General features: G+C 47.9%; 1 protein-coding gene across 8 annotated transcripts in view; it reads left to right on the plus strand.

Annotated features, from left to right (window-relative positions):
* The window catches only part of MAP7D2 (MAP7 domain containing 2), a 90229-nt gene that overhangs the window by 36832 nt on the left and 36100 nt on the right, over positions 1-17297 (plus strand). For 4 of the 8 annotated variants that reach the window (XM_084869507.1, XM_084869512.1, XM_084869508.1 and 1 more), the window contains exons 2-6: positions 2265-2342; positions 4183-4346; positions 11267-11441; positions 12257-12352; positions 14948-15058. In XM_084869507.1, coding sequence (XP_084725633.1) covers positions 2265-2342; positions 4183-4346; positions 11267-11441; positions 12257-12352; positions 14948-15058 — 624 coding nt within the window. The remainder of the gene's footprint in view (positions 1-2264; positions 2343-4182; positions 4347-11266; positions 11442-12256; positions 12353-14947; positions 15059-17297) is intronic. The other 4 variants (XM_084869510.1, XM_084869511.1, XM_084869514.1 and 1 more) reach the window with 2 other exon arrangements.

Raw genomic sequence — 17297 nt, forward strand, 5'->3', positions numbered from 1 at the left:
GCTGAGAAGTTGGGCCTTAAAATTATTTTATTGGGGGGGGGGTTTGAAATTATTGATGCCATCCATGTTGTTGGTAGCATCGATTACGTTGACTGAAACCAGACATGGAGAGTGGCACTTGTCCAGGGTTGATTTTTTTAGTGCTTGTCTCTTAAAAAGCACCGATTTGCCCACTCTGTAATCCAGGCTTCAATAGCTGTTGCTGGTGGGGAATCGTGACAACCTATTGTTTGCCTCGTCCATCCCTGTCCTTGTTCACATTCCTACGCTGTAACCCAGACCCTATTCAGTCCTTCCTGGACAGTATAGGAACCTTCCAGAAAGAGAGAGGGGTGGGGCACAGGTTTCCATGGCAACTGGTACTGTGGAATCAACATGTGATGTCACCAGAGAGGTGGGTTCAGGAACTAGGAAGCCGATGGTTGTGTTAACACTGAAGCCTATTGCTTCCCAATGTTGTGCTGGGACATTAGATAAATAATATTCATGAATGACCAATGGTGGCCTAGTGCAGTAAATTATTTCCCATTCTATAAGAACAGCGAAGATCATTTCATCTTTGATTTAGAAAGCCTGTTAGGTTTCTGTAGAAAATGGATGACAGGAGACCTAACTGGTGTGGCTCAGTGGATAGAGCGTTGGCCTGCGGAGTGAAGGGCCCCGGGTTTGATTTCGGTCAAGGGCATGTACCTTGGTTGCAGGCACATCCCCAGTGGCGGGGGGGTGCAGGAGGCAGCTGATCGATGTTTCTCTCTCATCGATGTTTTTAACTCTATCCCTCTTCCTTCCTCTCTGTAAAAATTAATTTAAAAAATTTTTTAAAGAAAGAAAATGGATGACAGGAGCTCCTGGGGTGCTCCCTGGACATTTATGTGTGTGTGTGTGTGTGTGTGTGTGTGTGTGTGTTGTGTGGGGGAGCATGGGGTTAACTGCCATTTGTTCCATTTTTATTTATTTACTTTTTAATATATTTTATTGATTTTTTAACATAGAGGAAAAGAGAGGGATAGATAGTTAGAAACATCGATGAAAGAGAAACATCGATCAGCTGCACACCCTCCACTGGGGATGTGCCCGCCCTTGTCCAGAATCGAACCTGGGACCCTTTGGTCCACAGGCCGATGCTCTATCCACTGAGCCAAACCGGTTTCAGCCCATTTTATTTTTTGCAGTTATTTAAGTGACAAACAGGAGTATATTGCTTCTTTGTGATTCTAAAATACTAGCATTGAGCCCCGGCTTCTGTGGCTCAGTGGTTGAACAGCGACCTATGAACCAGGAGGTCATGGTTTCATTCCCAGTCAGGACACATGTCCGAGTTGTGGGCTCCATCCCCAGTAGGGGGCATGCAGGAGGCAACCAATCAATGATTCTCATTGATGCTTCTATCTCTCTCTCCCTCTCCCTTCCTCTCTGATATCAATAAAAATATATTTAAAAAACAAATACAAATAAAATACCGAGATTGACATCAGAGCAAACTTCTCAGAACCAAAATCAAACTTGAGCATGTGACTCTGGCCAGTGAGCTCAGTGGTTAGAGAGTAGGCCCAAGCACCAAAGGATCTCAGGTTTGACTCCTGGTAAAGGGCACATACCTGGGTTGCAGGTTCGAACCCAAGCCCTGGTCAGGGTGGGTGTGGGGGGCAACCAGTTGATGTGTCTCTCTCACATCTATGTATCTCTGTCTCTCTCCCCTCCCCTTCCTCCCTCCCTCCCTCCCCTCTAAAAATCAATGGAAAAAATACCCTTGGGTGAGGATTAACAAAAGATAATAATAACAACAACAAAAACTTGAGCATGTGGTTCTCAGTGTTCATCTGAGGAGCTCGCATGTGTCCTGCAGCCGTTGGTCCCTCCAGACACTAGAACGTTCACTCTGTGTAATAATCGTGTCTACTTTTCCGCTTCTCCCCTCCCCTGGGAGCCAGACTAGGGGCGACCTGGTGGGTCTCCTGCCATTTATTACACTTTCTGATGCCTGCAGGGCCAGGCCCTGGGACAGAAGACTAGGGCATGGACTTGATTCTCTGGGATCGGTGTTGGTGGGTGAGTGTGGCAGCTGTTGCTACCACCCCTCAGTTCTGGGGCTGCCCGTGTGTGTGTGTGTGTGTGTGTGGTGGGCTGTGTCTGGTGGGGAGTGAGGGACTCGGCCTCCAAGGCCAAAGTGATGATGATGGATGCTGTGAGTGTGGCCAGACCCAGGGTGCGGGCCCAGCAGGTGGGGAAGGAGTGAAGAAATGATCGTGTTTTCTCTCTTGCAGGCATGGAGGGGTTCTTAAGATGTGATGAGAGACAAAGGCTAGCCAAGGAAAGACGCGAAGAAAGGGAGAAGTTTATGGGTAAGTTGTGCACTTTGGCAGTTTAGGACCAAGAAAGTGGAGATACGGCTGTATCTTTCTTCAAGAGCCTTAAAACTCTGCGGCTGAATTGCAAGAGAGCTAGGACCATGGTCGGGAAACTGCGGCTCACGAGCCACATGCGGCACTTTGGCCCCTTGAGTGTACCTCAGTCAGATTGAGGACGTTTTTAGCAAAGGCCAGCTTAGGAGTAATTAAGTTAATAACAATGTACCTACCTATAGAGTTTAAGTTTAAACATTTAAAAAATATATATTCTATTGATTTTACACAGAGAGGAATTGAGAGGGATAGAGAGTTAGAAACGTCTATGAGAGAGAAACATCGACCAGCTGCCTCTTGCACACCCCCCACTGGGGGTGTGCCCGCAACCAAGGTACATGCCCTTGACCAGCATCGAACCCGGGCCCTTTTGGTCCGCAGGCAGACGCTCTATCCACTGAGCCAAACTGGTTTTGACTATAGAGTTTAAGATTTAAAAATGTGTCTCTCCAAAGAAATTTCAATCGTTGTACTATTGATGTTTGACTCTGTTGATGAATGAGTTTGCTGACCACTGAGCTAGGCCAATTGTTAGATGAATGTGGAGAATTGAGGGCGAACTCATGCTGTGATTGGTGCATTTACAATTACATAATTCTCCAAACAGCTCCTTTACTCAGCTAGCAAACGTTGAGCATACGCTGCGCTCTAGGCCCCGTGCTCGGAGCTGAGGGTGGCATGAGGAGTGAGAACCTGAGAAGTGCTGGCCGCCCTGCCTCCCGGGTGCCCACTCTGTGCGCTCACTCAGGCTCTCTCTCTGGGGCTCCGAGAAGGGCCCATTGAGACATCCGTATTGAGATGGGGAATCCGGTTGTCTTACCTCTTGCAAGCTGGAGATGGGAAAGTAGGGCATGTCCCCACAGGGTGCCCTGAGATACAGAGAAAGTGTGTGTTTAGAAAGTATCCCCCCTCCCCATCCCGAATTGAGATAAATGAGGAGCTTTCAAGTTCTCTCTCTTTTTAAAAAATATATTTTATTGATTTTTTACAGAGAGGAAGGGAGAGGGATAGAGTTAGAAACATCGATGAGAGAGAATCATCGATCAGCTGCCTCGTGCACGCCCCCCACTGGGGATGTGCCTGCAACTAAGGTACATGCCCCTGACTGGAATCAAACCCCAGGGCCTTTCAGTCCGCAGGCCGACGCTCTATCCACTGAGCCAAACCGGTTTCAGCTCAAGTTCTCTCTTGACTGCCTCCTGCTGGTTAGCTCAGGTATTGTCCCCTCCAAGGAACCCTTCCCTGATTGGGCCAGGTAGACTTAAGGCCCCTTTATTGTCTTGTGTAGGCCAAGCTCATTCACGTGTGTACCCCCTTGCCTAGCTTGCTGAGTGGTGTATGCACAGTCAATGGGTTTTGAGTGAACGTACTGTTACAGTTCTCATTTCCCAGCAGTGTTTGGCTTACCAGGCTGGCAAGGCTGACTCAAAGATAGCAGTGATAGTCATACTGCCACGCGCAGGCGCACTTCCTGTATCTTTTCCATGCATTGTCTCGTTCCATCTTCACAGCACCGTGATGTTGCAAACGTGACTGTCCCCATGTCACAGAGGGGGAAACCAAAGCAGAGATGGCATGGTTAGCATGCCCAGGGTCACCCAGCTAGTGGCAGAGCTGCCAGAATCCATCATCTCAGTCACTGCGGCCTGAGCTTCCACTGGGCTGTTTTTGTTGTTTGTTTGTTTGTTTTTGGTCTCACTTTTGCTTCTGCATTGTTGGCCTTAATGCAAGCAGTGAAGTGTGCTGCTGATGCCACCTCTCGTTATTTTTCTCCCCCCAGCTGCCAGAGAGCAACAGTTCCTGGAGAAGCAGAAAAGAGCCAAAATCCAGTACGAGAAGCAGATGGAGGAACGCTGGCGCAAACTAGAGGAGCAGCGGCGCCGGGAGAACCAGAAGAGGGCTGCCGTGGAAGAGAAGAGGAGGCAGAAGCTCCGGGAGGATGGGGTAAAATTCTGGGACCCCCATGTTCAACTGAGCAGCTCGCACAGGCCTTGGTGCTCAGGGCACCTGGGCATCCTGTCCAGTTCTGTGGTACAAGAGTGATCTGCTTAAGCTCTCCTGGGTGGCTCAGCGTGTCGTCTTTCAGCAGCTTCACACGACACAGTGGAAGTCCAGTAATGCACTAGACTAGGAACAAAGAGACTTATCTATTCAATGCAGTTGTTCATTTGCTGTGTGACCTTGGACAAGCCACTTGGCCTCTCTGGGCCTTGAATTGCTTGTCTCTGAAGTGAGTGGGTTGGATTTGGCAGTCTCCAAGGCCCCTTCCAGCCTAGCCATCTCTGACTCTAGGACCCAGCGGAGACTGTAGATAGGGGCCAAGTGATGTAGACCTGGGCATTCTGTTGAGGGGTCTGAGCCTACAGACTTGAGGAAGGGCTGTGAGGGCAGAAGAGAACTTGATCCTGCTATTCACCAATGGAAAAAAATCAAATGGTCTGGCTTTAAAGCCAAAGATGCTAGTATATTTTAATGCAGTTCCTTGCTTTAATCATCCTTCCTCTCGTTACCTTTTAAAAAAGAAATGGAATATAATTACCCCATTTGGAAAGCATTTTGGGGGTTTAGATTTTCATAACAAGTATATTTTAAGGATGTAGTCATAGCCTTGTATCAGGTGATGATCATCTTTTATTCATAAGGTATAATGACTCATCATTTAGTATGAACAACACAGGGGTTTATTAATTGCCAATACTGTAGGATACAGAAATTTCCTATAAATTCAGTATTTTTTTAAAATACATTTTTATTGATTTCAGAGAGAGGGAGAGAGAGATAGAAATATCAATGATGTGAGAGAATCATTGATCTGCTGTCTCCTGCATGCCCCCCACTGGGGATTGAGCCCACAACCTGGACTTGTGCCCTGACCAGGAATCAAACTGTGATCTCCTGGTTCAGTGGTTGGCAAACTGCGGCTCTCGAGCCACATGCGGCTCTTTGGCCTCTTGAGTGTGGCTCTTCCACAAAATACTACAGTCTGGGTGAGTCTATTTAAAAGAAGTGGCGTTAGAAGAAGTTTAAATTTAAAAATTTGGATCTCAAAAGAAATTTCAATTGTTGTACTATTGATATTTGGCTCTGTTGACTAAGGAGTTTGCCGACCACTGTCCTGGTTCATAAGTCGACGCTCAACCACTGAGCCACGCTGGCTGGGCAAATTCAGTATTTTTTAAATATCTGAATGGTTTATCATGATATATCTTTACCCTCTCCTCTTTTTTTTTTAATTTAAAAAACATGAACACATGCACACATACACACACACAAAATTACATTCATATTTGCCCACAAAACACTTGCTTACCTGGCAATTTCTTCATTCCTCTTGGCAAATGAAGGTCTAAGCCAGGGTCTTAGCCATGGTTCGCTGTTGCTGGCTGCAGCCTGACCACTGTGTGGCTTCACCTGCTCCTGATGTAAAGCCCAGCCCCAGCCTCTCATAACCCTCCCACTCAGCCTTCTTAGCACAAAGCAGAGGTGCTCATGGGAATGAAAGGAAGTGACATTGGTGCAAGTGCCCAGCAAAGCACCCAGCACAGGGTAATGCTCAGAAATGTTTGGTTCCCTCCAGCGACTGACTTCAGGCTACCTGGGCTGAAGCCAGGTCAAAGAGGGAGCCACCAGAAAAGATTATGGTGCAAAGCCTATAGACTCAGAAAAAAGCCCCCGTGCCCTGGCCCGCTTCAGTAACCTGGGCCAGATCTCTCCTTTCCCTGCCTGTGAGTATTGGTCATGAGTCACTGGACTCCCGTTTTCTTCCCGTCCTCCATTGCTTGACTCACAGCTTGTCCCCTCCTCCCTGCTCTCGCTGCTTTGATTCCTGGCATCTGGTGGGCGTGCTGACTCCAGAGCAAGTGTGTCACTCCTGCTTCCACGAAGGGGCACTGTGAAGTCACGGGAGACACTTCCCGAGCCCCGGACACCAGGCCGTGTCACAGGGTCCGCCATTGAGGCTTCCTGTCTGTAATTTTCCTCACTGAGGATGGCGCCAGCAGCATTTGAAATTAGGCTCTGACTCCCCGCTCTTGCAGATGAGGGAATGTCATGCCAGATGGTTGGTCCTGATGCAGCCAAATCTGGAGCGGTTGCACAGCCGGCTCTTTTTTTATTTGCTTTGTGCGCTCCCTTTCATCCCTAATGTGGTGATGGCACAGAGCAGGGGCTGCTGCCTGGCCCTGGTCAGCATAAACACAAGCCAAGCTGGCTTCCTTCTCCCCAGACACCCAGGACGGCAGGGCGAGGCTGAGAGCTGGGCCTCCTGTGGTTGTGTAGCAACCTCCCTCTGCCACCCGCTCCAGCCCTTGGTACCCCGAGGGAGCCCAGTGGAGCCTAGGGCCTATCCACAGGCAGGCTGGCCTGCTAGCCACGTTGGCTTTGGCTCTGCCTGTGCAGAGGCCTGTTGGGGATTTGGGTAGAATGGGTAGGTCTAGATGGCCCCTCTCCGAAGGAAACCCTCTGCGCTCAGCCCCCTGGGTCCCTGGAGAGCTTTGGGCGGGCCACTGCCTCTTGGAACACGGCTGTGGAGACTCTCCTTTCTTCTTGCCAGGGGCCAGGTTTCGGTTCTTTTTGTCCTGCTCTGCCTCTGTCCGCCAGGAGAAGCCTCTGCAGGGCTCCATTCCACAGTGGCCCCTTTGGCCTCTAGCTCATTGGAAAGTGTTTGAGTTGCCCACCAAGTCCTGCCTCTGAGGGTCTGATATTAGGAGCTCACAAAAATCCCATGATTCCCCACCTCCCTCCAGCCCTGACCTGGTGCCGTGACGGGCTGCCATGATGTAGCTCTTGGTGACCTTTCACATCTCTATGGGTGAGCCCCGGACTCAGCCAGGGGGCCTCCTGTCTGCCAGGAAAGAGGTGGGCACCACAGACAGCCTGGCTCCCAGGGGTCTTGGGGATCAGGAGGACTGGAGGCTAGCTGGGCCTGTCCTGGGGAACGGGCCGGCCAGTGTCCACTGGAGGCTACTTTTTCCTCAAGGCAGGCTCCTTCCACTCTCTCATGCCCCAAGATTGGAGCTTCTGGAACAAGCCCTTACCACCTCCCTGGGGTAGGGCTGACAACACACTGTGGTCACCCATTCTCCACTTGGGAGGGATGGCTTCCTGATCAGAGGCCCCGGAAGATGGAGCCTGGCAAAGCCAACCCCATGTTCCTCGTGCTAAGAAAGGCCTCTCTCAAAGAGTAGCTTCATCTCTGTAAGGTATTTGGACACATCACAACTTATCATTGTGATATTGATTAATACCTAACAAGACCCACCAGGCTGAGTCTAAGAAAAACACATTTCTGCCTAGCCAGTTTGGCTCAATGGATAGAGCATCAGCCTGCGGATCGAACAGTCCCGGGTTCGATTCCAGTCGAGGGCACATACCATGGTTGCAGTCTCCTCCCCAACTTGTGCCCTGGTTGGGGCACAACCAATCAGTGTGTTTCTCTCACATCGATATTTCTATCTTTCCCTCTCTCTTCCACTCTAAAAATTAATGGAAAAATATCCTTGGGTGAGGATTTAAAAGAAGAAGAAAAAGACACATTTCTCAACCCAACCTAAATAAAACTTCACTAAGCCGAGGGCTGTCCACTGCTACGGTGGGCCCATGGTGACTGTATGGCCTTTCTGGTCAGAGGTGGACGTCTGTTTGGAGAGAGAGACCCTCTACGGAGCTCTGCTGGGGACCATTTGGGAGCTTGTCCAGCTGTCATCACCAGAACACGAGTAGTAAGGGCACTGGAAAAGGCATGCCAGCCCTCTTCTCCTGCCAGAGCTGGCCGTCTGTGTATTGGTACCCAGGCCGGGCCCTGCTAGAGTCCTTTTATCCTGCTAGGCCAGCTCAGCAAGTCACCTTGGTCATGATTCTCCTCTGAGTTCATCCAGGCAGATCTAGGGCCAGAGCTAAGAAGTCAAGGGTGAGGTCTTATTCTTTCCTTCTACTCAGCCCCACCCAACAGAGGACATTCTAGGGACAAGAATCTGCCTTGCCCTTTCCCCATCCTCTATCGACCGACCATCAGGAGAACCAGAGCTTGGCAGGAATGCAGTATGCGGTATGCAGCTCTGATATTTATTAATACTGTTCTTCTGTGGTGATGGAACGTTCTTAAATGCGCTCTCATGCTCAGCCTGCCCTCTGACCAATGCTTCTGGAAGTGTAGCCCCAGGACCAGCAGCACTGGCATGGCCTGGGACTGACTTGTCAGAAATGCAAACCCTCAGCAGATTCCTCCCAGAGCTGCTTTGGTGGGACCCAGCCATGGTATTCTAACAAGCACGCAGAGGACTCTGGGAAGGGACCCACTCTGGCTGGAGAACCACTGCTCAGACTGCCCTGTCAATAACCTCTTCTGTAAATTCACATTCAGTTAGCATCGGCTGAGGATTTCCTATGCTAGTTATCTTGTAGACTTGAGTGGTCTGCTGATATAGATAATATCCCCATTTTATAGATGAGGAAACTGATGTCTAAGGATGTTAAAACAATTAACTCAAGGCGACAGGGCTAAAAAGTAGCAGGCAGAGGTGGGATTGGAATCCATATCTCCTGACTCCAAAAAATCTAGGCATCTTTCCATTCCATCACATGAAGGAACAGAAATATACACACTGAGTAATACTGACCTCTGTAAACGAATCTTTAAGAAAAGTGAAGTGAACCAGTTCGTTTGTTTGTGGATGTTTGAGTCATCCCATTCTGACAACTTTGGGTTCTATAGATCCCCTCACCACAGAGCTTGGTTACTACCTAGTTTTCGTCATCTCTCCAAAAGTGGGTGACACACAGTGATTGTGTCTTCTCTCAGGGATAGCTTCATTTTCATAAGCCTACAAACAGTTCACAGGAATGGCTCTCTAATGGTGGAACTTGGAGCCCCTCGGTGGATTGAGGGTAGATGGAGAAGTATTTTTTTCTAAAGGTAACTGAACAGTCAAAGAGTAGGCCTGGCTTTGGGTGATCACTCCCTTCTGATTATGCCCCTAGATAGCTGTTTGGTGGGAAGGTGGGCCTGAAGTGTTAGTGTTCTTTCTTCTTATTGGCCAAGTACCGTGGTCGACAAACTGCGGCTCGTGAGCCACATGTGGCTCTTTGGCCCCTTGAGTGTGGCTCTTCCACAAAATACCATGACCTGGGCGAGTCTGTTCTGAAGAAGTGGTGTTAGAAGAAGTTTAAGTTAAAAAATGTGGCTCTCAAAAGAAATTTCACTTGTTGTACTGTTGATATTTGGCTCTATTGACTAATGAGTTTGCCGACCACTGGCCTAGTACATGAGGGGCTACCCTGTGAGGTCCTGGCATGTAGGAAACCCCCCATTACCCACTAAATACTAAATGTACTTTGTGGTACAGGGTTTCAGCCCTTAAATTAAGCCATTGATTAGATATGTTAAACCCATGTAATGAAATACTACTCAGCCTCAGTCTGAGCAATCATACCTCAAGCATCAAATAGTGAAGATGTTAAGTCCCTCGATGCCCCCAGCTTTTCTCCGACAGACCCCGAGGGTCGGCTGTCACAATTTTATAGAACCCCCCCCCCAGGTCATGAGGATAGGACTCTGCCATAAAATGCACACTCATGATTGTGGGGTCTTAGCCAGAAACCAGAGCAAATTCAAATCTGAGATTTACAGGAGGGAAAAATCACCTTTCAGCTCTCAGGTCCCTGGAGAGGCTGTCTCTTAGCGAAATGTTGTTCAGAGAGAAATTCTGCAGAGGAGGCCAAGATGTGGCGAATGCTCAACTTACCCCTCGCGTGCAGGCAAAGGATGGGTCAAGGCGCCTCTTAAGTGACTGTTTTCTGTGTTTCTAGTGAGTAAAATAAGGGGGCTGTTCCTAATCCTTAAGTCTCAGTTACTGAGTTGGTGCTGCCCTAAATTATTTTGGCTTGCTTAGTTAAGCCAGGAGAAAAGGGGATCTTTTTGTTTGGAGGGAGACTAAGATTAGCCCAGTTCCTGGAGCACCCCAGGGTGGGTTTATGAGGGCCAAAGGGTGTCGGCATAACTGTTTACTCTGCTTCAGCCTTCTCCATGGGGAGGCGGGGAGAGGGCTGGGATTTGCAGCATCACTGGGCAGTGAGGAGTATAGAATTGGTCCTCCAGTGCCAAGGGAACACTTGCCAGCAGTGAGGCCCAACCTTCTGAAAGTGACAATTGGGTTAATACAGGAGAGTGCTTTTGATAAATGCTCTTGACGAGACAGAGAAGCCTGGGTGCTTTTCGCTTCTGGCTGAAAACTGTTGAATTCTCCCTTTCTCCCATCCAACTCTGAGAAGGCACAGATGCTTTATTTTGTGGCTAGAAGCTCCTCCCCTCTTGTCTCTCTCACATTTTGAAATATTATACGTAGCATTATCCCCAGAAAACTATAGAGCAGAAAAGTGTTGCCATTTAGAAAACAGCTGATCCCCCTTTAAGAAATGCTAAGATGACAACGGGGCTTTGCAAAATAAACCTCACAGTCAAGTAGCACCCCAAACACGTAAGGCTTAAGGCTATAACATACAAATTATATTTTAAGTTAAATGTTCTCAAATCTGGCTGCTTTATGCATTTCAACTAGAGAGCATTGGGTTGGGGCTAGGGCATAGGGGGTGGGACAAACCAGGGCTTGAGATGGGCCTCAAGGAGTTAATACTTGTCCAGCGTTATTCTTACATCCAGGCCTGGCTGCACAGCCTGCCCCAGGGATGAGGGGCTGGGTCTGGGATCACACCAGCCGCACTGTTCACCCTCCCCCCACAGAGAAGGCTCCGTGTGGCAGAGAGCACTTGTGTCTGGGCTTTGGATGCTGAGCACAGAGCCCCGTTTGGTGACTCATCCGGCACTGAGGCTCATGTTAATTTTGCTCTCTCCCACGCAATCGGGGCAGGAGCGGCTGGAAGCTATGCTGCGCCGGTCCCTGGAGCGCTCACAGCAGCTGGAGCTGAAGAAGAGGTACTCCTGGGGAGGAGCTACGGCATCTCAGGCAGTCTGGGGAGGAGCCTCGCCAGCAGGCTGGGGTGGAGCATCCCAGGCAGTCAGTGCCGGGCCTGGAGGACTTGAAGGTGAGTTTTGGGCTGTCCCTGCTTTGCAGGGCCCCAGGGCGGGCGGAAGATTGGGGGCGCAGCCTGCAGAGGCGCGGGGATGCTCAGTCCCAATCTGCAGATACCTTTTCCAGATGTGACCTTTCAAACTGCCAAGCTTCCTGTGCATGTGTGTCTCGTGAAGGGGAGCTGCGTTCTTTTGCTAGCAGGCAGCGGTTGATACAATAACTGGGCTGTGAGGTAACGCAAAAGGAAAGCAAAGAACGTGAATGCAGAGCCTGCTGAGCAGATCCGCCCGGCAAGCATTGGGGCAATCTGATTTCCGGGAAGCTCAGCGGCAGTAGGCTAAGTCACTGCTGCAGTGCAACCCCCAGAGATTGGGCAGCAGTTACCTCTAAAAAGGGGGAGAGGGGTTCCCCCTCCTCGTTATTAAATTCTTGTTGCTCTATTTTGTTTTAAGATGGCTTATTTATCTCATTATTCAGTTCACCCTCACGTGAAATGTTCAGATCTTTAATTTGCTGTATGGATCGTTACCAGTCTGGGTGGCTTTCCCCCTTCAGCGTCTTACTTCTTGCCATCCTATTCCACAGGGTAGGATGTGTGGCATAGCTCTTCCTGAAAGCAGACGGGTTTCCATTTGTACTACAGTTTCTTGTCTTTGCTGAATTGTGCATTTGACCTCTTATCAGTGAATATACTGTTGTTGTTTGTCTGTTTATGAGAAGTCAGCCCATTTCTGTGATTTTTTCTAGTTTCCTAAGGAGGAACTAAGTCAACCGGAAAGTGGGGCTTTTCCTTGATCTCTGTCTGCTCTGATTTTTTTTGCTGTGTAGGTGAATCAGAAAATACTCCACCCCCTCCTCTAGGTTTAGCGGCCAACATCCCTCCTCCGGATCCAGAGACCCCTGCCGCCTCCGAGTCCACCAATGGTATATGCGAGCATCACCATGCCATGGCATTTTGTGATGACTCTACTGATCATCCTCCTCCATCACCATGTCTGTCTGATTTTTTAGCCTGACCCCTCAGAGCATTTTTTTCCTAGCGATGTGAATGACATGCTCATATTTCTTTGTCTTTGTCACCGTAGAGCTGTGCATGCCTTTCATCCTCCTGCCCTGGAGACATGTCATCATCCTTGGCTCACTAACTTCAGCTTTGAAAATCTTGTCAGTGTTTGACGTTTGTGCGCTCAGAGCTTTCACACTCTCATTAATCATCCGTTTGGGCATTAAGTCGTATTGTGTGTCAGTCACTTCTGCTTAATCACCGAGTTCCGGGTGTGAATGTGATGGATTTCTGGAGAGGTGTGGAGAGGGAGTGGCAGGGAGTTGGTTCATCAGCACTAACCAGGCGATCAGTGGGCTCCGTTCTTGACTTCACCTCTCCAATAAGCTCTCTGCTTTGGATAGAGGCTTGGGAACTGCCCAGGGTCTAGATCAAGAACAGAATTAGCAACACTTTGGTCTTATTTAATAATAATGACTTTAGATATTCCACCCCTCTTTGGCTGGCAAAGAAAACATGAGGTAAAAGGGACGCACTATTTAATAGCCAGGCACAAGGTCAGTGTAGAGCAGTAGGCATAACTATCCTTACTTTCCAACATCCCTTTTCTGAAGAAGAGCCTTTCTTAGTGTGACTGAGCAGCAGAGGTTTTGCTGCATTAGTGTGGGCCCTGGCCTTCCCTGGATAAAGAGGGGCAGGCAGACTCGATAACTACCCCTTGTGAATCGCACACAGGGTCCCGATCAGGGTGAGGCAAGTGTGCTCAACTCGGGCACACCATTTAAGGGAGCACCACAAATCTCACAATATCCAGATAAAATAATACAATATCTTAATCAAAATTAATGCATAGCAATTCATGGTGAACAAAATATCCAATTCCTAAAGCCCATTGTCATGCGGAACCATGTTGGAGTCTGAGGCAAAGGAAGACATGTATACCCCTGTCTAGATATCATACATGACTTCATGTAATTGCTAATAGTTCATTATTTTTCAGAACATAGAGTACTTGCCAAAATACTAAAAATTGAAAAGGGGGTGACTTAAAACACCCAGAATTGATTGTAAGTTTAAATATTGTATTTATACCAAAACAAGAATTTATTGGAATTTGACTTCAGCTGAAGTCAATTAAAATTGTTTGGTTTTTTTTTCTTTTTCATTTGTTAATCCTCACCAGAAGATATTTTTCCATTGATTTTTAAAGAGAACAGAAGGGCCAAAACCGGTTTGGCTCAGTGGATAGTGTCGGCTTGCAGATTGAAGGGTCCCGGGTTCGATTCCGGTCAAGGGCATGTATGTTGGTTGCAGGCACATCCCCAGTAGGGGGTGTGCAGGAGGCAGCTTATCTGTGTTTCTCTCTCATCGATGTTTCTAGCTCTCTATTCCCCTTCCTTTCTCTCTGTAAAAAAAATCAATAAAAATATATTTTAAAAGTATTAAAAAAAAAAGTAAAAAATAAAGAGAGTGAAAGGGAGTGGGAGAGACAGAGACAGAAACATTGATTGGTTACCTTCTGCATGCACCCCCATCAGGGCTGGAGATTGAGCCTGTAACTGAGGTACGTGCCCTTGACCTGAATTGAACCTGTGACCCTTCAGTGCTCAGGCTGATGCTCTATCCACTCCGGCTAGGACTTTAAAATGTTTTAAGATCATCTCTTGATCAGAAGAAATATCAAATACGGAATTTCTCTCATTTGAAAACAGGAGAGGAGTAGATTTTGAAAGTCTTATTGGTGAGTTTGCTTCCTTTCAAGCCAGGGCACATGGCTTCCCTGTCGCCTTGGGTTCCGATATGGCTTGGCAGGGCACCATCCACATTTCTAAATGAACCCGTTCATTTACTGTAACGGGTTCATTTAGAAACTACTCTAAAATAATGGCTGGAAATTAAGAACACCAAACCAGGGACCACATGTTAACATTCTAACCGTAAGCTATCCTAGCATCTGAGAAAAGGCCATTGTGACCTCATCTCTTGATAAGAGGAAGGAATCAACTACTGAAGCTGATTCTGCTCTAACTAGAGCTCCCTGCCTGACAGATGACTTCTCTGTCCAACCCGAGCTGTAGACAGCAGTTAGAAAAAGTCCTGTTCCCGCTCATGTACTGAGGCCATAGAACATTTTCTGGTGCTGACTTGTCTCTGGGTCCAGATTGGTGGTGGTTTCGTGTGGTCTGAATATACTGACTAAAAACTCCTGGACACAAGGAAGTAAGTGATTTGCTGGTGGGATTAGCATGGCTTTAGTTGGGCAGTGGAGTGAGGTTGGATGAAATCAAGGAGAAGAACAGAGTGGAGAAGTAGAAGAGAAGATCTTGCTCAGTCTGAAGGCCGCTGTGGCAGGGCACCTGCAGGTGGGCTACATTGGTAGACAGGAGGATGGCAGAAGCAGTGCGGTGTCACAGTGCCTTTGAAGGCATGTGGATTAGGATGGAAGAACGCTGGGGTGTGTGTTTCTCAGTCTACAGTGGTGTATGTACCAATGTCTTTACTGTGTTTCTCTGCAGCATATGAGAAACTTTCGACATCAAGTGTGAATTTACCAAAGCAGATGGATTCTCCTATGAGTAAGCGGCTGTCTTCATCCAGCGCAGCAATATCTTTTTCTCCGGAGCGAGGCAAGTGAGCATGGAGACCTGATCTCCAGTTTTGTTCTTCAAACTGTGTGTGTCTTAATGTCAGCCTTCGTAAGAGCCCCTCTTTTGTTCTAAAATTTTTTTTTTAATATATTTTATTGTTTTTTTTTTTTACAGAGAGGAAGGGAGAGGGATAGAGAGTTAGAAACATTGATGAGAGATAAACATCGATCAGCTGCCCCCTGAACCCTCCTCCCCCCCCACTGGGGATGTGCCTGCAACCAAGATACATGCCCTTGATCGGAATTGAACGTGGGACCTTTCAGTCTGCAGGCTGACGCTCTATCCACTGAGCCACACCAGTCAGGGCTAAAAAAAATTTTTTTTAAAATGTTTTTATTTACTTCAGAGAAGAAGGAGGAGAGAGAGAGGGGAACATCAATAATGAAAAACATTGATCTGCTGCCTCCTACACACCCCACACTGGAGATTGAGCCCTCAATTGGGGCCTATGCCCCGACCAGGAATCAAACCTTCATGGGTCAACACTCAACCACTGAGCCACGCTGGCCAGGGAGTGACATCCCCTCTTGCGCCTTCTGCAAACACTGCCATTATCCAAGTCTTGTGGTCTGAATGTGAGGGCCACACTGAGAGTCTGGAAAGTGGCATCACCCTTTGCAGGCAGGTCATGGTTGTAAAGAGAATTCTCAACGTGGATACCCCGGGAGGCCACTCTCCCCAGGCTCCGTCCAGGTGGCGTAGGGGAGCACAGGGCTCTGTCCCATGACGTACAGTCCCTTTCCACAACGTTGGAGATAAAGCCGGGCCTTGAGTCTGCACCTGCATATTCCTACAACTTCTCAGAGTCCTGCGGACAATAACTGAGGAAACAAACCATGCAGGAAACATCTGGTAAAAAAAAAAAAAGAGAGAGAGAGGGAGAGAGAGAGAGAGAGAGAGAGCTGAGGCTGGTTTGGCTCAGTGGATAAAGCGTCAGCCTGTGGACTGAAAGGTCCCAGGTTCGATTCCATTCAGGGGCATGCACATTGGTTGAGAGCACATCCCCGATGGGGGATGTGCAGGGGGCAGCTGTTGATGTTTCTAGCTCTCTATCTCTCTCCCTTCTTCTCTGTAAAAAATTAATAAAGCATATTAAAAAAATAAGAGAGAGAGAATTACTGCTGTCCTCCCTGCCTTAAAGAAACTATTCCATCTTTCACAGTACATGCAGGAGTGATCCTGCCCCAGAATTAATTGGCCCGTGAGCAGATGTGACCAGGAAAAAAGTAACTATCCAGCTGTTGGTGTGATGTGGTTGACCAGCCAGAAATGGCAGAATGAATGAGGCAGAGGCACGTGGGAGCCTGAGATGTGTTGCTGCCTGTGCTTGGGGGCCTGCCCAAACAGATCAGAATTAATATGGGAAATGATGGGCGGCCCTTTCCGGCCCTCTGCCGGGGTCAGAAGCTGAAGGACATGTAAAGCCACCCGTGTTCCACTGGAGGCTCAGATAAGTTGGTAAAGGTCTGCACTGAGACCTTCCAGAGCACGTGGGTTACGGAAGCTGTCCATGCATCGAACATGTATTGTAAAGCATCACTAAAAGTGTCAGGTGCCAGAGGAGTATTTAACAGGTCATGTCATCACCAAAGGGCCAGCAGAAGGATGTTTGTGACTTTGACGAAGCCAGCGGGTCTTCCTAGTTATTTTTTGATGACATTGACCTTGCACCTCCAGCACAGTGGCCTGTCCTGTGTGTCAGAGACCCAAAAATGTCAGCGTGGCTGATCTCTGATGTAGTTCATGGGTAAGCACTGGAAACCTGGGATTGATTAAGAGCTGGATGAGAAGAATCGACATGCTTTGAAGTCCATAATGCTATTCTAGTAGTGTGTTCCATATGCTTTCATGAATTCTCATGGTTACCAATTGATGTTAAATTCATATTTGTATTGATTAGTATGTAAAGATTGGCAGCTAAATTATCTACTTGCTAATTATGAATCAAACATTTTAACTCCCCAATCATTTACTGGCTAGTGGGTACCCAAATAATGCAAAGTACAGTGGAATCTCAGTTCTCGAACTTAATTCGTCCAGAAGGCTGTTCAAGGAGCAATTTGTTTGAAAACTGAATCATTCTTTCCCTTTAAGAATAATGTAAATTCAATTAATCTGTTCCAGACCCCGAAATGATTTCATTTTAACCTTCATATGTATAGATAGATATATAGATATACCGTATTTTCCAGCGTATAAGACGACTTTTGAAACTAAA

Source organism: Pipistrellus hanaki, assembly GCF_964339955.1.
Source record: "Pipistrellus hanaki genome assembly, chromosome: X".
Classification (NCBI taxonomy): Eukaryota; Metazoa; Chordata; class Mammalia; order Chiroptera; family Vespertilionidae; genus Pipistrellus; species Pipistrellus hanaki.